Source organism: Engystomops pustulosus, chromosome 3 (assembly GCF_040894005.1).
Source record: "Engystomops pustulosus chromosome 3, aEngPut4.maternal, whole genome shotgun sequence".
Taxonomy (NCBI): Eukaryota; Metazoa; Chordata; class Amphibia; order Anura; family Leptodactylidae; genus Engystomops; species Engystomops pustulosus.
In genome coordinates this window covers 202,261,347-202,277,599 of record NC_092413.1, presented here as the reverse complement: position 1 = coordinate 202,277,599, position 16,253 = coordinate 202,261,347, and the positions used below count along the sequence as shown (strand labels likewise).

General features: G+C 40.9%; 1 protein-coding gene across 3 annotated transcripts in view; it reads left to right on the top strand.

Moving 5' to 3' along the window:
• The window catches only part of NBAS (NBAS subunit of NRZ tethering complex), a 415,971-nt gene that overhangs the window by 50,599 nt on the left and 349,119 nt on the right, over nucleotides 1-16,253 (top strand). For all 3 annotated transcript variants that reach the window (XM_072143606.1, XM_072143607.1, XM_072143605.1), the window contains exon 12: nucleotides 7,726-7,854. In XM_072143606.1, coding sequence (XP_071999707.1) covers nucleotides 7,726-7,854 — 129 coding nt within the window. The remainder of the gene's footprint in view (nucleotides 1-7,725; nucleotides 7,855-16,253) is intronic.

Here is a 16,253-nt window from a genome sequence, read left to right as displayed (position 1 = left end):
GCACAATTTTCCATGGTAATTCATTTTTTTTTTAAACCATTTTTGTTTCTTTTTAATAATTAACCCCTAGATGCATTATGACTTGTATGTCATCATGCGCTATGGGATACAGGCGGTGCCCTACTTAAGGACACCCAACTTAAAGACGGACCTCTCTGCCCCCTCTGACCTCTGGTGAAGCTCTCTGGATGTTACTAAAGTCCCAGGCTGCAATGATCAGCTGTAAGGTGTCTGTTATAAAGCTTTATTGATAATCCTTGGTCCCATTACAGCAAAAAATTTTTGAAAATCCAATTGTCACAGGGACAGAAAAAAATGTGTCTGTAGTTACAATTATGAAATGTACAGATCCAACTTGCATACAAATTCAACATAAGAACAAACCTAAAGAACCCATCTTGTAGTAACCCGGGGACTGCCTGTACATGGAGAGAGCTCACAGTCTTGGCCCTCTGCTTACAGGTTGGCTGGCACCTGCCGCTATAGGGGTAAGTCATAGCAAGTTAGGCTATAACTTTTTGAATAGAGCCTATTTTGTTGATCCGAAGGCTATCAGTATGGGGACCCCCATGGATCTCGTGAACGGCTGTCCGTTTCACTCCTGTTGCCCTCGATATGAAGAGAGCAGGTGGTCGTGCATGCATGGAGCCTTAGACTGTGCCTTTTGTTAGCACAATGGTAGCAAGAAGTTGTAATCTGAGTAAAAGTGACTTTAAGTAATAAATTATGACTGAAGTCTTTTTTTTTTTTTTGTAATCTAAATTATTGGAAACCCAAAAAAAGAAGAAGAAATTTTTCAGGGGTTGGCCACTTTAGTACATGTTTTTGTAATGTGTGTAAGTGTGGGGGTTGGATATTAGGTAATTTACCAATATACCTTATATACTCGAGTATAAGCCTAGTTTTCCAGCACAAAAAATGTGCTGAAAAACCCAAACTCGGCTTATACTCGAGTCAAAAAAATAAATATATCTAAACTCACTTTTCCGGCGACCCCTGTATATCTTCTGTGCGATCTGTCCGGCAGCGGCGGTAGGCTATATACACTGGGGCAGAGTCTGGCAGGCTATATACACTGGGGCAGGGTCTGGCAGGCTATATACACTGGGGAAGGGTCTGGCAGGCTATATACACTGGGGCAGGGTCTGGCAGGCTATATACACTGGGGCAGGGTCTGGCAGGCTATATACACTGGGGCAGGGTCTGGCAGGCTATATACACTGGGGCAGGGTCTGGCAGGCTATATACACTGGGGCAGGGTCTGGCAGGTTTATAGACCAGTGATGGCAAACCTTTTAGAGACCGAGTGCCCAAACTACAACAAAGTTATTTGTTGTAGTTATTATTTATCGCAAAGTGCCAATACAGAAATGTAATTAGTGATTTATACTCCCTTCTCTGTCACAGCTTTCATTGATACCAGCACCCTGAGGACACCAATAAAGCAGGAAATAGTCCTAGGTACAGGTGATACATTAAAATGGCTCTGCACAGCAAGTCCTGGGCTGTCTGGGACTGCAGGACGATATCTGGAGTCATCTCTGGTGATTGCCTGAGTGCCCACGGAAAGGGCTCCAAGTGCCACCTCTGGCACCAGTGCCATAGGTTAGCCATCACTGCTATATACACTGGGGCAGGGGCTGGCTGGCTATATACACTGGGGCAGGGGCTGGCTGGCTATATACACTGGGGCAGGGGCTGGCTGGCTATATACTGGGGAAGCTGTGACCAATGCATTTCCCACCCTCGGCTTATACTCGAGTCAATAGGTTTTCCCAGTATTTCGTGGTAAAATTAGGGGTCTCGGCTTATACTCGGGTCGGCTTATACTCGAGTATATACGGTACACTGTTACTAGTTCTGCTTTATCTTTCTTGATATGTAAAGTGAAGCCTCCTGTCTTTTACCTCATCAGCCAGAGATTCCTGGCTGCAGATGGAGGGTCATGTGATCTCTATGAGCAATCGCCCTGCCAGGACCTTATGATAGTATTCATGAATAAGATTAAGGTCCTGGCAGGGCGATTGTTCATGGTCAGAGATGACCACACATGACCCTCCATCGGGGGCCATTTTATGGTCAGGGATCTCTGGCTGATGAGGTAAAAGACAGGAGACTTCACTTTACATATCAAGAAAGATAAAGCAGAACTATTACTACATGTATATTGGTAATTTACTTTAATATCCTGCCCCACACACTCAAAAACATGAGGTAAAGTGACCAACACTTTTATGTCAGATTTGTGTGAAAGCTCGCCATACACAGACCGCTATCTCCCCTGACTCCATAATACAAATACATGACTGGCCCTGGTTTCCTCCGGGTCCTCCGGTTTCCTCCCACACTCCAAAACATACTGGTAGGTTGATTAGATTGTGAGACTCATTGGGGACAGGGACTGATGTTACAAGCTCTGTGCAGCGCTGTGTAATCTGTGTGCGCTATATAAATAAAGGAATTATTATTAATCATTATGAATTCCAACTTGCTTTATCTCTATCCTGGAGAGATAGAAAGCGCATGAAAAATTGGGGTAATTTTCCTCTAACATGAGACTAGAGAGTTTGAAAATGGGCCATGATTTTTCACCATGTATAATGCTGGGTGGTATATCTGAATTTTTAGTAAAATCATCAAATTTTATAGGCATGTCCATTTCCAACCAAGGCCACTCTACATTCTATACTCTGACATGCTCATAGACAGTAAATGGTAGCACCAGCGATGCCGAGTACAGTGCAATTTCCAGTATTCCAATAGTATGTAATGAAGTGGCAGAACACATGCTTTGCTTGTAGCTTCTCTAAATAATTGAGAAGGGAACCCCCTGTTCTCATGTTTGGTCAGGTTCATCCTGATGATCATGGAGGTCCCAGATGTAGGCCTCACCAGCAGATTGTTATCCCCTTTGCACAGGATATAAAAAATAACAAAAAAAGCCCAGATCCTAAATACAGGCTACTTAAGAACACTTGACTTACATACGACCCATAGTTACAAACAGACCTCTGGATGTTGGTAATTTACTGTACTTTAGTCCTAGACTACAATAATCAGCTGTAACAGTTATCACAGGTGTCTGTAATGAAGCTTTATTGTTAATCCTGGTTCTTATGACAATCCAACATTTTTAAAATCCAATTGTCACAAAGACCAAAAAAAATTTGGTGAGGGTTACAATGATAAAGTATACAGTTCCGACTTACATACAAATTCAACTTAAGAACAAACCTACAGACCCTATCTTGTATGTAACCCGGGGACTGCCTGTAATGGAGTTGTTAAATTGCAAAATCATTCCGGTGGGTTTTATCAAAACTTGTCAATGTTTGCGGGGGGTTTCCACCACCTGTTTTTATGTATTTAGTTTTTAAAAACTGCCAGAGAGACCATATGATCCTGCAGGCTGCACCAAAACATACGTTGTCATTGTGCGTTTGCTGTGAATCACACATGAGTGTTTGCTCTCCCGAAAGTATCTGCTGGGTGAAGAATCTATGGGGCTTATTTACTAAGGGTCGCGGATCGCACTTTCGTCGGACTGCTTGCCGGTTTCAGGATTTGCACAGTTTTGGGATGGTATTTAACGGGTTTGCGTTGGGATTGTGTCGCACGCGAACGGATTGTGGTGCGGCTGCGCTGAATTTCATGCGACAGAAATCGGGGGGGCGATCCGACTGATTCGGGCTGAGTGCGGGATTTAGCTTTCAAATTGTGTCACAAGACAATGCATTTACATGCATCGGGAAGAAGAAGGTGAACTCCAGGGACCTGAGTGGGGAAGCGACACATGCAGGATATCAGGTGCACGAGGATGGTGAAAAGAAGATTTAAAGGAAATCTGTCATCAGTTTTGACTGTAAAACTTGAAGACAGATTTGTGTAATCGTATCGTTGTGTGGTTTGTTTATTAGGGTTGTAGCTGGACTTGACACACTCGGGTGTACTGGTGAGTTAAATCTTTTCACAGAGCACAAATGAATAGTGAAGGTGTTAATAATAAACTTTTATAATATATTTAATAAAAGAAAAATGTTTCTCTCTCCTGTCTTTGTGTTTATATATTGGTTTTCCCTCTTGTACTCCACAGACAACGGATAGATAAGGAGAAACTGATTAAAGTTTTTTAAATGACTTACCGTACCTTTTCACTGACAGTCACTGGATAGTGACCGAGCTGGTTCCTCAAGTGAAATATTCTCTCTAAAGAGTTAGTCTTTGGCCTCCTCTCCTTATCAGATTTGAGAAGGCTTTTAGATTCACAGCTTACTCACTACAGGAGAAGAAAGGAGCAAAATATGGGACGTAGAAACTGCTTTATTAATAAAGTGTATGACAATTTTTTTTTGGTTATTACCTGCGCTATTTGTTTTTAAAATCTAAAAATGAAAAAAATGCTTAAACTTTTACTATTGTAGCACAGGGGATGTGCTTAATTCTCTGTATTGAATTATTTCACACTCCCTCCCCTGCACAACATTACCAGGGATAGATTTTTTTTTTCTTTATGTTCAGGCACATTGAGGGAGATTTATTAGAAGTGTCTGAGCAATTGTTTATGGCAACCAATAAGAGCTCATATTTAAGGCTAAATTCACACTGCCGTGAGCCCGCCGCACCGTAGTACGGCGGGCTCACGGCAGCGCGGGGAGAGGAGGAGGAGGTGAGCGCAGCTCACCCCCGCCCCTCTCCATAGAAACTAATGGAGCACGGCGCCGTAATACGGGGAAAGATAGGACAGGTCCTATCTTTCCCCGGGCTACGGAGCGGTACGGTGCCGCACGTGTGCTGCACCGTACCGCTCCCGTACAGGGCCGTGAGCCCATAGGAGTGTATGGGGGACGTATATCGGCCGCATATGCGTCGGCCGTATATACGTCCCCCATACTGTAGTGTGAATGTAGCCTTAATTGTATAATCTGCTGTGAGAAAATGAAAGCTGAGCTCTGATTGGTTGCCTTGAGCAAACTGAGATAGTACGGCTCTCAGACACTTCTGATATATTTGCCTTCCTTTTGATCTACCATGCAGCATTTTTATGACTGAACTGGATGAATGTTTTATTTTTTCCAGCTTCACCAACTATACTGCTACTTTTTATTCCTATTAAAGTATTTGCTAGAATCTCTTGATCTGTTTTTGCTGAATTTTGCCTTTTTGACACCTGCGATAACCTTTATGACCCCGTAGCACCCAGAAATATGGACCATTCCCCCTTACTAATCTGCTGCGCTCATTTCTCCAGTGACACATAAGATATGAGCCGGTACTCTTGCTTGTATGATTTATTTATTTTTTTTAGATTTTTTTTATATCCATTTTTTAGAGTGGTTTTGTTTTGTGTCTCCCAGAGTGTTTGTGAGATTAGAGGTGAACAATTCATGTAGATGTCATATCATGGAGGAGGCGGATACATACTGTGCCACTAAAGGAAGGAGAACTTGTGTATTTTCTGCTAATGGTTTTGGCTTTATGTCTCTTTCATTGTCTAGTTACACTGTTTACATAGCCCCGTCCTTGTTACCTTGCTATGAAAAGTAATCACCCGCGTATTGGCTTCTACATTGAAGTGCATAACATTTAGTGACTCTTTGTATATAGTTTTATTTTACTCTCCTTAAAGTGCATCTGTTTTGCTGAAAATGCATTTCCTGTCTGCAGTCAGCCTGTTATAGAGCAGATTGTACATAGTGTCCTATCTACAGTCAGCCTGTTATAGAGCAGATTGCACATAGTGTCCTATCTGCAGTCAGCCTGTTATAGAGCAGATTGCACATAGTGTCCTATCTACAGTCAGCCTGTTATAGAGCAGATTGCACATAGTGTCCTATCTGCAGTCAGCCTGTTATAGAGCAGATTGTACATAGTGTCCTATCTGCAGTCAGCCTGTTATAGAGCAGATTGCACATAGTGTCCTATCTGCAGTCAGCCTGTTATAGAGCAGATTGCACATAGTGTCCTATCTGCAGTCAGCCTGTTATAGAGCAGATTGCACATAGTGTCCTATCTGCAGTCAGCCTGTTATAGAGCAGATTGTACATAGTGTCCTATCTGCAGTCAGCCTGTTATAGAGCAGATTGTACATAGTGTCCTATCTACAGTCAGCCTGTTATAGAGCAGATTGTACATAGTGTCCTATCTGCAGTCAGCCTGTTATAGAGCAGATTGTACATAGTGTCCTATCTGCAGTCAGCCTGTTATAGAGCAGATTGTACATAGTGACCTATCTGCAGTCAGCCTGTTATAGAGCAGATTGTTCATAGTGTCCTATCTGCAGTCAGCCTGTTATAGAGCAGATTGTTCATAGTGTCCTATCTGCAGTCAGCCAGTTATAGAGCAGATTGTACATAGTGTCCTATCTGCAGTCAGCCTGTTATAGAGCAGATTGTGCATAGTGTCCTATTTGCCTATACATTTATATCACTCCCCCGCCATGTATTATTTGGGATAACTCCTTTTCTGTGTTCTACCACCTGTTGTTTGTATATATTTTTTACAAGTTTACTAACATCAATAAAGTTAGATTATTTTATTTTAAATTTACTTCATTTGTAGTTATTCTTTGGTGTTATATGCCGAGTTTTATGGGTAAAACCGGTAGTATGTCATTTATGTGAACCAAAGAAGTTTGTGCAGTTTACCTTCGTTTCTTTGCTTACAATTTTTGCTACCTTTTCCTATTTGCAGGCAGCATGTTATAGAACAGGAGGATCTGAGCAGATTATACATGGTATCCTATCTGCAGACAGCATATTATAGAACAGGAGGAGCTGAGTAGATATTACATAGTGTCCTATTTGCATGTACAGGCAGTCCCCGGGTTACGTACAAGATAGGGTTCGGAGATTTGTTCTTAAGTTGAATTTGTATGTAAGTCGAAACTGTATATTTTATAATTGTAGATCCAGACAAAAACATTTTTTGCCCCCGTGACAATTGAAGTGTAAACATTTTTTGCTGTAATGGGACCAAGGATTATCAATAAAGCTTCATTACAGACACCTTACAGCTGATCATTGCAATCTGGGACTATAGTAAAGCATTCAGAGACTTTACCAGAGGTCAGAGGGGTCTGTCTGTAACTATGGGTTGTCTGTAAGTCGGGTGTCCTTAAGTAGGGGACCGCCTGTAGAATGTTATACAGCAGGAGGAGCTGAGCAGATATTACATAGTGTCCTATTTGCATGTAGAATGTTATACAGCAGGGGTAGTGGAGAAGATTGTACATGGTGTTTTAGAGCAGGAGGAGCTGAACAGATTGTACATAGTGTCCCATCTTCAGGCTGTAAGTCATTCTGCTCTATAACATGCTTCCTGCAGCTAGGACAATGTACAATCTGCTTAGCTCTTTCTGGTGTATAACATACTTCTTACAGATAGGACACTATATACAATCTGCATAGCTTCTTCCTGCTCTATAACATTCTGCCTGCAGATAGGACACTGTATAATCTTCTTACTTGGTAACATTATGGCTACAGATAAAAGTGCAGTTTGAGAGATCTTATGTTTTCAAACTTTTTTTCTTGCTTAAAAAAATGGAAGCAAATTTGGAATTACTAGACAAGCCCTCATTTTGGAAGACCTGACCCTTCTGTACATGAGGTGGCCAGGCCAACACCTCCGCGACCCGTATAACAGAATGGAGACTGCCTCCTTTACCTCCTGACACTGTTTGCTTTCCATTTGTACTGAGTTGTATGTTTTTTGTCTTTCTTACAGGATGGTATCTTTAAAATGAGTCTTTCTCCGGATGGAAATCTTTTGGCTGCCGTGCATTTCTCCGGCAAACTGTCCATTTGGGAAATTCCATCGCTAAGATTGTTAAGAGCATGGTCTCAAAGTGATCAGGTATGAATACTTTTTAAAAATATTTAAGCTTTCCTTATTCATACATTTTAATAATTAGTATCTATTTTATTGCTAACATGTATCTCGCGCCCCACTTGGCCCTGGGCCCCTCTGGGCCCCGTGGCCGTCTCTTTGTGGTGACAATTGATATGAGAACACATCCTTCTGTCTTTAGTTCCTTACATTTATGGTCTCACAGGTGGATTTCCTTCTCCTTCAGAACTTTTTGGCGCATTCTTGTGATTGTAAGGACGTGTGATTTTTATCAATCTTTCTTCCTGTTATTATTTTTAGGCTGCTGTTGATTGCTTTGAGGTTTTTTTTATGTTGGCCTATAACGTGAGTGCAGCCGTGATGAGATTTCAGCCTGGAGAGGATATATTCCTTCCCTGGATGGAGAACCTGGTGCCTTACATCATTGCACTTATATAATTTGTACAATCTAGTTTTTTAGAATGGCAAAAAAAAAACTATAATTGCACTCCTTTCCACCCACATTGGCTGAAAGTTTTATGATAGAAATGTTCCCCGGACACATTGTATGGCTTTTTACTGGGAATTTGGATATCTTTGTAGAATATTCTATTATTATTTCTGGCCATTTTTTACTCTCTACATACTCTTAACTAATGTACATGCACCCTCTGCAGCTGCAGGTGATGGAATATTGCTGTACATATTTATAACCTATTTTGTTAATAGTTTATTCAGTTTTACTACTTTATTAAAAAAAAAAAAACTTTAATCAGAAAAATGACAATAAAAATCTTTTTCACATTGTAGTCATTTATTGGCTAATTTTTATAAAGAAAAAAAATATTATTAATACAACTATCGTAACAAGTTAGTCTCGCGTATCATGGAAGAAACAAAGTTAAAATAGTTTTGATATGTAAAGATATTGTCATTTACGGAAACAGAACTGCAAAAATTGACCTGGACATTCCGGCATCGATGACCCTCAGTCGCTGAGAGGTTAATGATTGTTGGTTACTCTTCAATAAATCTCTTCTATAACATAAGTCTCTCCATGTATATGTATATAATCTTCAACCATTCTCTCTCCTACTCATCCTGCCCTCTGCATGTACACAAAGCTTCCTTTTTTTCTGTAACTGCTGTAGGCTGTCCTCTTAGCATCACCCACTGTCTTTCTTTTCACTGTCCATCCTCATTGACAGAGACAGCAATAGGGGTGGGGAGGGAGAAGGATGACTTATATTTTGCTGCTGCAGCTCCTCCTGTTTAGCAAAGCCCAGGAAAGTAAACAAATAATCATGGAGAGTTTGCACACAGCGCAAAAGTAAGTAGCAGGACTGCTGAATCACTTGATGAAGATTTAGGGATAACCCTCAAGGCATTAAACGAAACCTACTATTTGTTTTTATGCATTATGAAGCAAGCATACCTTGAGAATGCTGTCGCTGCACTGATGCATAAACATATCTTGTTTAATTACTGAATGGAGTGTTTTTGCTGAAAAAACAATTATAAAATTATAATTATAATGAGGCTCTACCGCTCCTGTGGCCCCTCTGGCGCTTCTCCTCTTATGCTAATTATGCACTAGTCCAGTTTTATCCTGCCTAATGTAGCCACGAATACATAATCACTGTGCTGTCCCTGACAGGCAGAAGTAATCAATCGCTGCACCATCCCCCAGCTGCTGTGTATGAGTCATCCAGCTCAGGTTGATTAGTTCTGTCTGGACAGTTCAGGAAGCTCCGTGTAATGTGTTTATGATGGCACCCAGCTTTCCCAAGATCCTGAATTCTATAATTGTTTTTTGAGCAAAACCACTCGGTTCAGGAATTAAACAGGATATGTTTCTGCATCAGTGTAGCTACAGCATTCTCAAGGAATGTTTGGTTCACAATGCATAAAAACAAATGGTAGATTTCCTTTCAAGGCACATGGGCAACTTATGTCATTGTGTGGCCAACCCCTTTAAATATATTTGTATTTTCATGCTTCTGTCCTGTACGTCAATATCTATGTGACAAAAGTAAAGGTTTTACTGCCCTATTTTCCTTGTATTCTTGTAATTTTTCGTAAGAAATTATTGCCACCTACATCCTGATGCCATTTGTGTAGAAATTAGATTTTTTTCCAAACCCATCCTAAATATTTCTCTGCGCCCCGGGCCCATTAATTCAGCAGCAGGAGATTATTTGTGTGTGTGTAACGATGGCAGCAGATCAGTAATCACTCGGCAGCACAATAAACTTTAAAAGGTTTCGGCATAATTAGGAAGAAAACTAACAATACTATTTGAAAACTAAATAAAAGTAAGTTTTGTGAAGCGGCGTGAAGTCTGCTGCGTCCTCTGAGGGACCTGGAGAAGACAGAATTGGCGTTAATGATGAGCCTTTTATGTGTAATTGGGAATTCTGTTCTATATTTTGACACTTGTGGTGCTATTCATGTGGAACAGAGCGCAATGCTGTATTGACATGTAAGTAATATAGAAAATTCTATCTTTCCACTCGTATTAGGGCTCAGAAATTGAACTGCTGAGTTATTATCAGATATGATGCTCCAATAACTCTACGATGGCCTTGGAGAGATCTTTTTATAAAGGTATCGTGAACCTGTCAGCAGAATGAAAATTACCCTCTGGTTCACAATAAAAAAATTTTTTTGCAACCAGACGACCTTTTTACTATTTATAATTTTTTTTTTCTGCGCCCCCCCCCCCCAAAAAAATATTTATTTATTTGTTTATTTCTTTAAGCCATTACTTTCTCAGGACTTCCCTTCTATTCTACATCGTCCTTTCATGTCTTAAAGGGCACCTGTCATCAGGATTATTAGCAAATGAGAGGCTCCCATAGCAATTTTTTAATACTAATTCTCAATCTGCTTTTATAATTAACTTTTCTACTCACTTTTAAAAATTGATAAAAGTATACAGGCAGTTCACCAACTTAAGGACACCTGACTTACAGACGACCCCTTTTTACAGATGAAGCTCCCTGGATGCTATTTCTTTAGTCCCAGGCTGCAATGATCAGATGTCTGTAATGACGTTTTCTTGATAATCCTTGTTCCGATGACCGCACAAAATGTTGAATCCAATTGTCACAGGGACAAAAATATTCACAAGTTTACAATTTTAAAATGTATCTGTTCCGATTCAAATCAAGTACATAACCCAGGGATTGCCTCTATCGTCTCCCATTCTGCAAACTGAATCAAGTCACTGAGTCGTCATTATTATCTGCACACTCATCTTACAAGTCACCTCCTGCTCATTCCTCCCCTCCCCTCATACAGATATGAGCTGACAAACATTTGCTTGCAGCACTGGGCCTACTTATGTCTCCATGACCGGAGGGGTAGGAGGCAGCAGAACATAGAGTTGTTAGCAGTGTGCATATTATTATGATATATATAAAGAAAAAAGAGGAGCGGTCACAGGGGCGGTGTATGGAGTAAGCAATATTGCTCACCTGTTTGCCCCTTGGTGGTATGCAGTGTACAATCCAATGGAATGGTCCTCAAGGTCCTACACGTTCCTGCAGCCCCACAGCTCCCGGGGTAGCCGGTACCATCGAAGAATGGACCGGTGGTAGAAATATGCTCAAAAACTTAAAAATCGGGGCTAAAATTACAGAAATAAATATTTAAAATATAAATACTTTTCTGGACAAAAGTACCATATTTTTCGGACTATAAGTCCAGTGCGCCTTATATATGAACTGTACTTACAGACAACAGATTTGCCACCTGCTGGTCATTCATCCTCATAGTCCAGTGCTCCTTATATATGAACCGTACTTACAGACAACAGCTGCCTTGAACTGTGCACAGGTCTGCCACCTGCTGGTCATTCATCCTTATAATCAGGTGCGCCTTATATATGAACCTAGACATTTTAGCAGGCATTTATTGATGGTGCGCTTTATAATCCAGTGCGCCTTATAGTCCGAAAAATACTGTATTTATATTTTAAATATTTATTTCTGTAATTGTTTAAGTTATTTACTCTTAGTTTTATCCTCAATAAAAAATGTCCATTGCCTAAATAAACTGGTGTGAGCAGAATCGGGCAAATTCTCTGCTGGTGTAGACACTCCACCATTTTAGGCCGTCCAGCGCCCATACTTTTAGCCCCGATTTTTACGTTTTTGAACAGATAATTATGATGACTCTGTAATTTTAGAAGGAAGGGGACCATGGATACCAAATATAAGAAGATTACCACAGTCACGGTGCCTGGATCTAGGAGTAATGTCTCTGGTTTATCATGATGGATTTTCATGGTAATTTTCCTTTAAAGTAACAAAGAAGTCTGCGTCCACTATTATTTGTCAGTGAGACCTGATTGGATCGTTGGCCTGTACAGGTCTGTCTGTCGTATTAAAAGTGGTAAAAATATCCATAAAAATGAAAAATAATTAAAAAAAATGAATACTCTTCTCAGTTCGTGCCTCTAGTGCAGCGGTGGCGAACCTATGGCACGGGTGCCAGAGGTGGCACTCAGAGTCATTTCTGTGGGCACTCAGGCCATTGTCCAAGGACAGAGTTCACCAAACACTGCATCTTCCTGCAGTCCAAGGCAACTTAAGAGATGCTGCTGTCAGCGCTATTTTAAAGTGACACTTTATTGGATCTTTGGAACTGCGGGGATAGTAAGAAGGTGTTGACAGAACTGCATTATTTTGGAGATCATCCTGCTAGACCCACCTTTCTTCCTGCACAGAGCGACCCTGGAGAGAAGCTACAATAATAGTCTGAATTTGCCCTCTTCTGTCAATTATATTGGTGGCCTCAAGGGGCCAAAACAATTGAAAGATGTGGATGAACAAGTAGCAATAAGTTACTGTATAAAATGACATGCTGGCACTCCACAGTAAATAAGTGGACTTTGGTTGTAGTTTGGGCTCTCTGTCTATAAAAGGTTCGCCATGACTGCTCTAGTGCATCACTGTGTCGCCACCTATGACTATTGGTATACAGACGCTTTTGGGTAGCATCAAGAATCTGTGGCCTGTGATAGGCTGTTTGGGTTGTGCTATCCCGATGCAACGTTACAGCTCAGACTCCATATACCAACGGAGACCTGGGGTGAGGAGGGCACCATGCTGGAGCTGAGACACGGACTGAGGTAAGTACAAGGAGTCCCCGCGCTACGTACAACAAAGGTTCTTTAGGTTTCTTCTAAAGTTGAATTTGTATTCAATTGGGAACTGGTATATTTTATCATTGTAACTACAGAGAAAATTATTTTTGTTCCAATGACAATTGGATTTTCATAATATTGTGCTGTCGTGATTATCAATAAAGCTTCATTACAGACACTTTTCAGGGGATTATTGGAGCCGGGGACTGAAGTAACATCAGAGAGCTTCACCAGAGGTCACCGTGGGCAGAGAGGTCCGTCTGTAACTAGGGGTCATCTGTATGTCTGGGATCGCTTATATTACTATTATTAGCTGGACAAAAGTTTATGTAACCATTCAACCCCTTTAAATAAAGCAATGCTAAATTTAAGTCAGAATATTTAGTGCTTTAGTTCCTTTTTTACAGTACGCCTGTAGTGAATTACTGTTGTTACATAAGTAGCAGTATTACAAATGCAGCTCCGGAGCATAATACAGACACTGACATAATGAATAATGTAGTCTATTTACAGTTAACAGTTTACATAACTTTTTATATAGATTGGTATTATTTCTAAGTTTTAAAGTGGGATGTGTAGGTGGATAGACCTTGGTGGACCGTGGAGGTAAGTGTGTGTAGACACTTAGTCACCTCCATATAGATCTCAATAGACTATTGTTCTTAGATCCCAACATTGGCAATGACATAACATAGGTGTAACAATGACTACTTACAGTGTATGAGAGTCCCTGCTGCTCTCTGTATTATATCAGCGTTGAGGTGAGGTATATAAGTGTGTTTTAGGTGAGTCACTAACTCTTCCATTATCGGTAACGCTCCTTGCCTCGTGTGTTGTCCCGCACGCTTTCCACCGCCGCGGTGCGATAAGACAGGCGCAGTCATATCTAAAATGGAGATAAATTAATGTGCCTCCTCGTCTTTTTCATTAGGATTAAATCATGCGTAGCCACAAGCCTGCCGAGCCCTGAGCAAAGCAATTTAACTAAAAAAAGAAACCCCCATCTGATACAACCTTGTCTCTGCCATAATAGTTTGTTTTCCATTTGTACAGTTTGTCAAACTCTTTAAAATCAAACCTTCTATATGTTCACACCTTATTATGAGCTCAGACCGCAAAGCAAATGAGCCAGACATGGTGACAAATGTACCATGGAAGGATGGTACCTCACACCCTTCTATTGCAGTTTTATTAATGGGGGATGCAGGGAGTCGAGGGACCCCAGAACATTAGACATCACTCTTAAAGAAGTGAATTGTGCTGCAGTACTGCCCTCCAGCCACTACATGTGAAGCTTCTTACTGCTAATACCCCTTTAAGACAATTTTGGAGCAGCCCCAAAATATTGTTTTCAATGTCTGAATTTCTCAAGCCTTAAAGGGGTTATCCGGGTTTAAAAATTTTTTTTATGGCCGGGCTGGGGAGGGCTATTTAAACATAATAAACATGTACTTACCTCCTCCGGTGCTGCCGATGTCCCGCGCCGCCGCCCGTCTTCTCCGTGCGCCGGTTTCATTACACCGGCGCACAGGGAGCTTCCGGCCGGCCGGATGCTTCCATGCGCACCATCTCCCAGCGCTTACAACGCTGAGAGATAGGGACGCATGGGAGGAGCCGTCCACAACGCAGACCGGAAGCTCCCTGTGCGCGGCTTCCGTGCCCCTGTTTGGTTACAGGGGCACGGATCGAAGTGACCGCGGCGTGGGACATTTGCAGCACCGGAGGAGGTAAGTACATGTTTATTATGTTTAACTATCCCTCCCCAGCCCGGCCATAAAAAGATTTTTAAACCCGGATAACCCCTTTAACATTTTTTTTTTTTTTCAGCTTAGTCATTTAAGCATAGATTTTGCTTTGTCTGGTGAACTTTATTTTTGATGGTATCAATGTAGGGTGCACATAATTTTTAAGCTTCATTTTGTTAAAGGGGTTGCCCACTTTCAGCAAATATTTAGATAGATTTCTATTGATTGGAAGTAAACATAGAAGCTTCTTATAGGACGACAGCAAGCAGAGATCTAGAAAACTGTGAGGAATTGATACAGAAAGTATATTGGTACATTATAACTTTTCATTACTCAAACAATAGCAGTTATTTGCTGAAAGTGGACAACCCCTTTAATGTATCACAATTCTGTGATATTTTGTTTTGAGTTTTTGAAGTTCACGGTCTGGTAAAGATTATATGGTAACTTTTTTTTTTTTTTTTTTAGCAAGGGATCATGTAATTTAAAGGACATTTACCACCAGGATGCAGGATTGTAAACCAAGTAAACTGACATACGGGGGGCCCTCTGGTAGGATTCACTCTTTGTTTAGCTTCTTATTCCCTGTTTTTTTTTACACAAAAAGGCTTTTGAAACTATACAAATGAGCCCAAGGGCTCCATAGGCGTTAATGAAACCTGGAGCCCCCCAGTGTTATTTGCATAATTTTAAAGCCTTTTTTCTGCTAACACAAGTATGTCAGTGTGCTTGGTTTACAATCCTTGATCTTGGTGTTAGATTTCCTTTAAATGAGTGTCCTTTCTGACTCTCCCCCTGTTGGTGAATGTTTGGCTAGTATAAGGATACCCACACACATTGCATGCTATGCACAGAATACAATAGTATTGCAATCTACAGGATTTATCAAAAACCTGGTACAATTAATGCTTCGTTGTGGATTTATGATCTGCAACATATCATTCACCTGCTGCACATCCCGGTGTGGATTTCAATATTTGCATTGCAGAGGATGAGCTTAATCCCTGTTCCACTATAATAATACTTCACCTGAAAGCTTATTTTAGCTGCTTTCTGATGTTGGAGGGATGACTGTGGAATTACTGGTAACCTTAGGGGCTCTCTGATGTTCCCCTGCTACTTTTTTGGGAAAGATTATCTTAGTTGATCAGCAAGTTTCTGTCTGTTACCTTCCCATTCATTTCAACTGCCATAAAGCAAACTTGTCCTGCTGCAAAATCAATGTATATAATAATTGTGGGCTTGTGGGTTATCATTACGCACAGTTTGTTACCTATCCTCTAGCACTGGGCTCTTTATGTCTTTAGTTATCCTGTGCAATGGAAAACACCAGCTAAAATCAGTACAATTTTTTTATGTGTAATTGTCTCTTACTAAATATCCTTTAAGCGTCTGCTCATTGATGTGTGCAGGGCTCTGTAGGATGGGAATGTGGCTATTACGCTGAGTGGTCAAAGATGTATTAACCTGATCTCATCTTGTGTTCCATTTCCCGGTCTACACTTCAGCGGTTTTCCAATGATTACCGG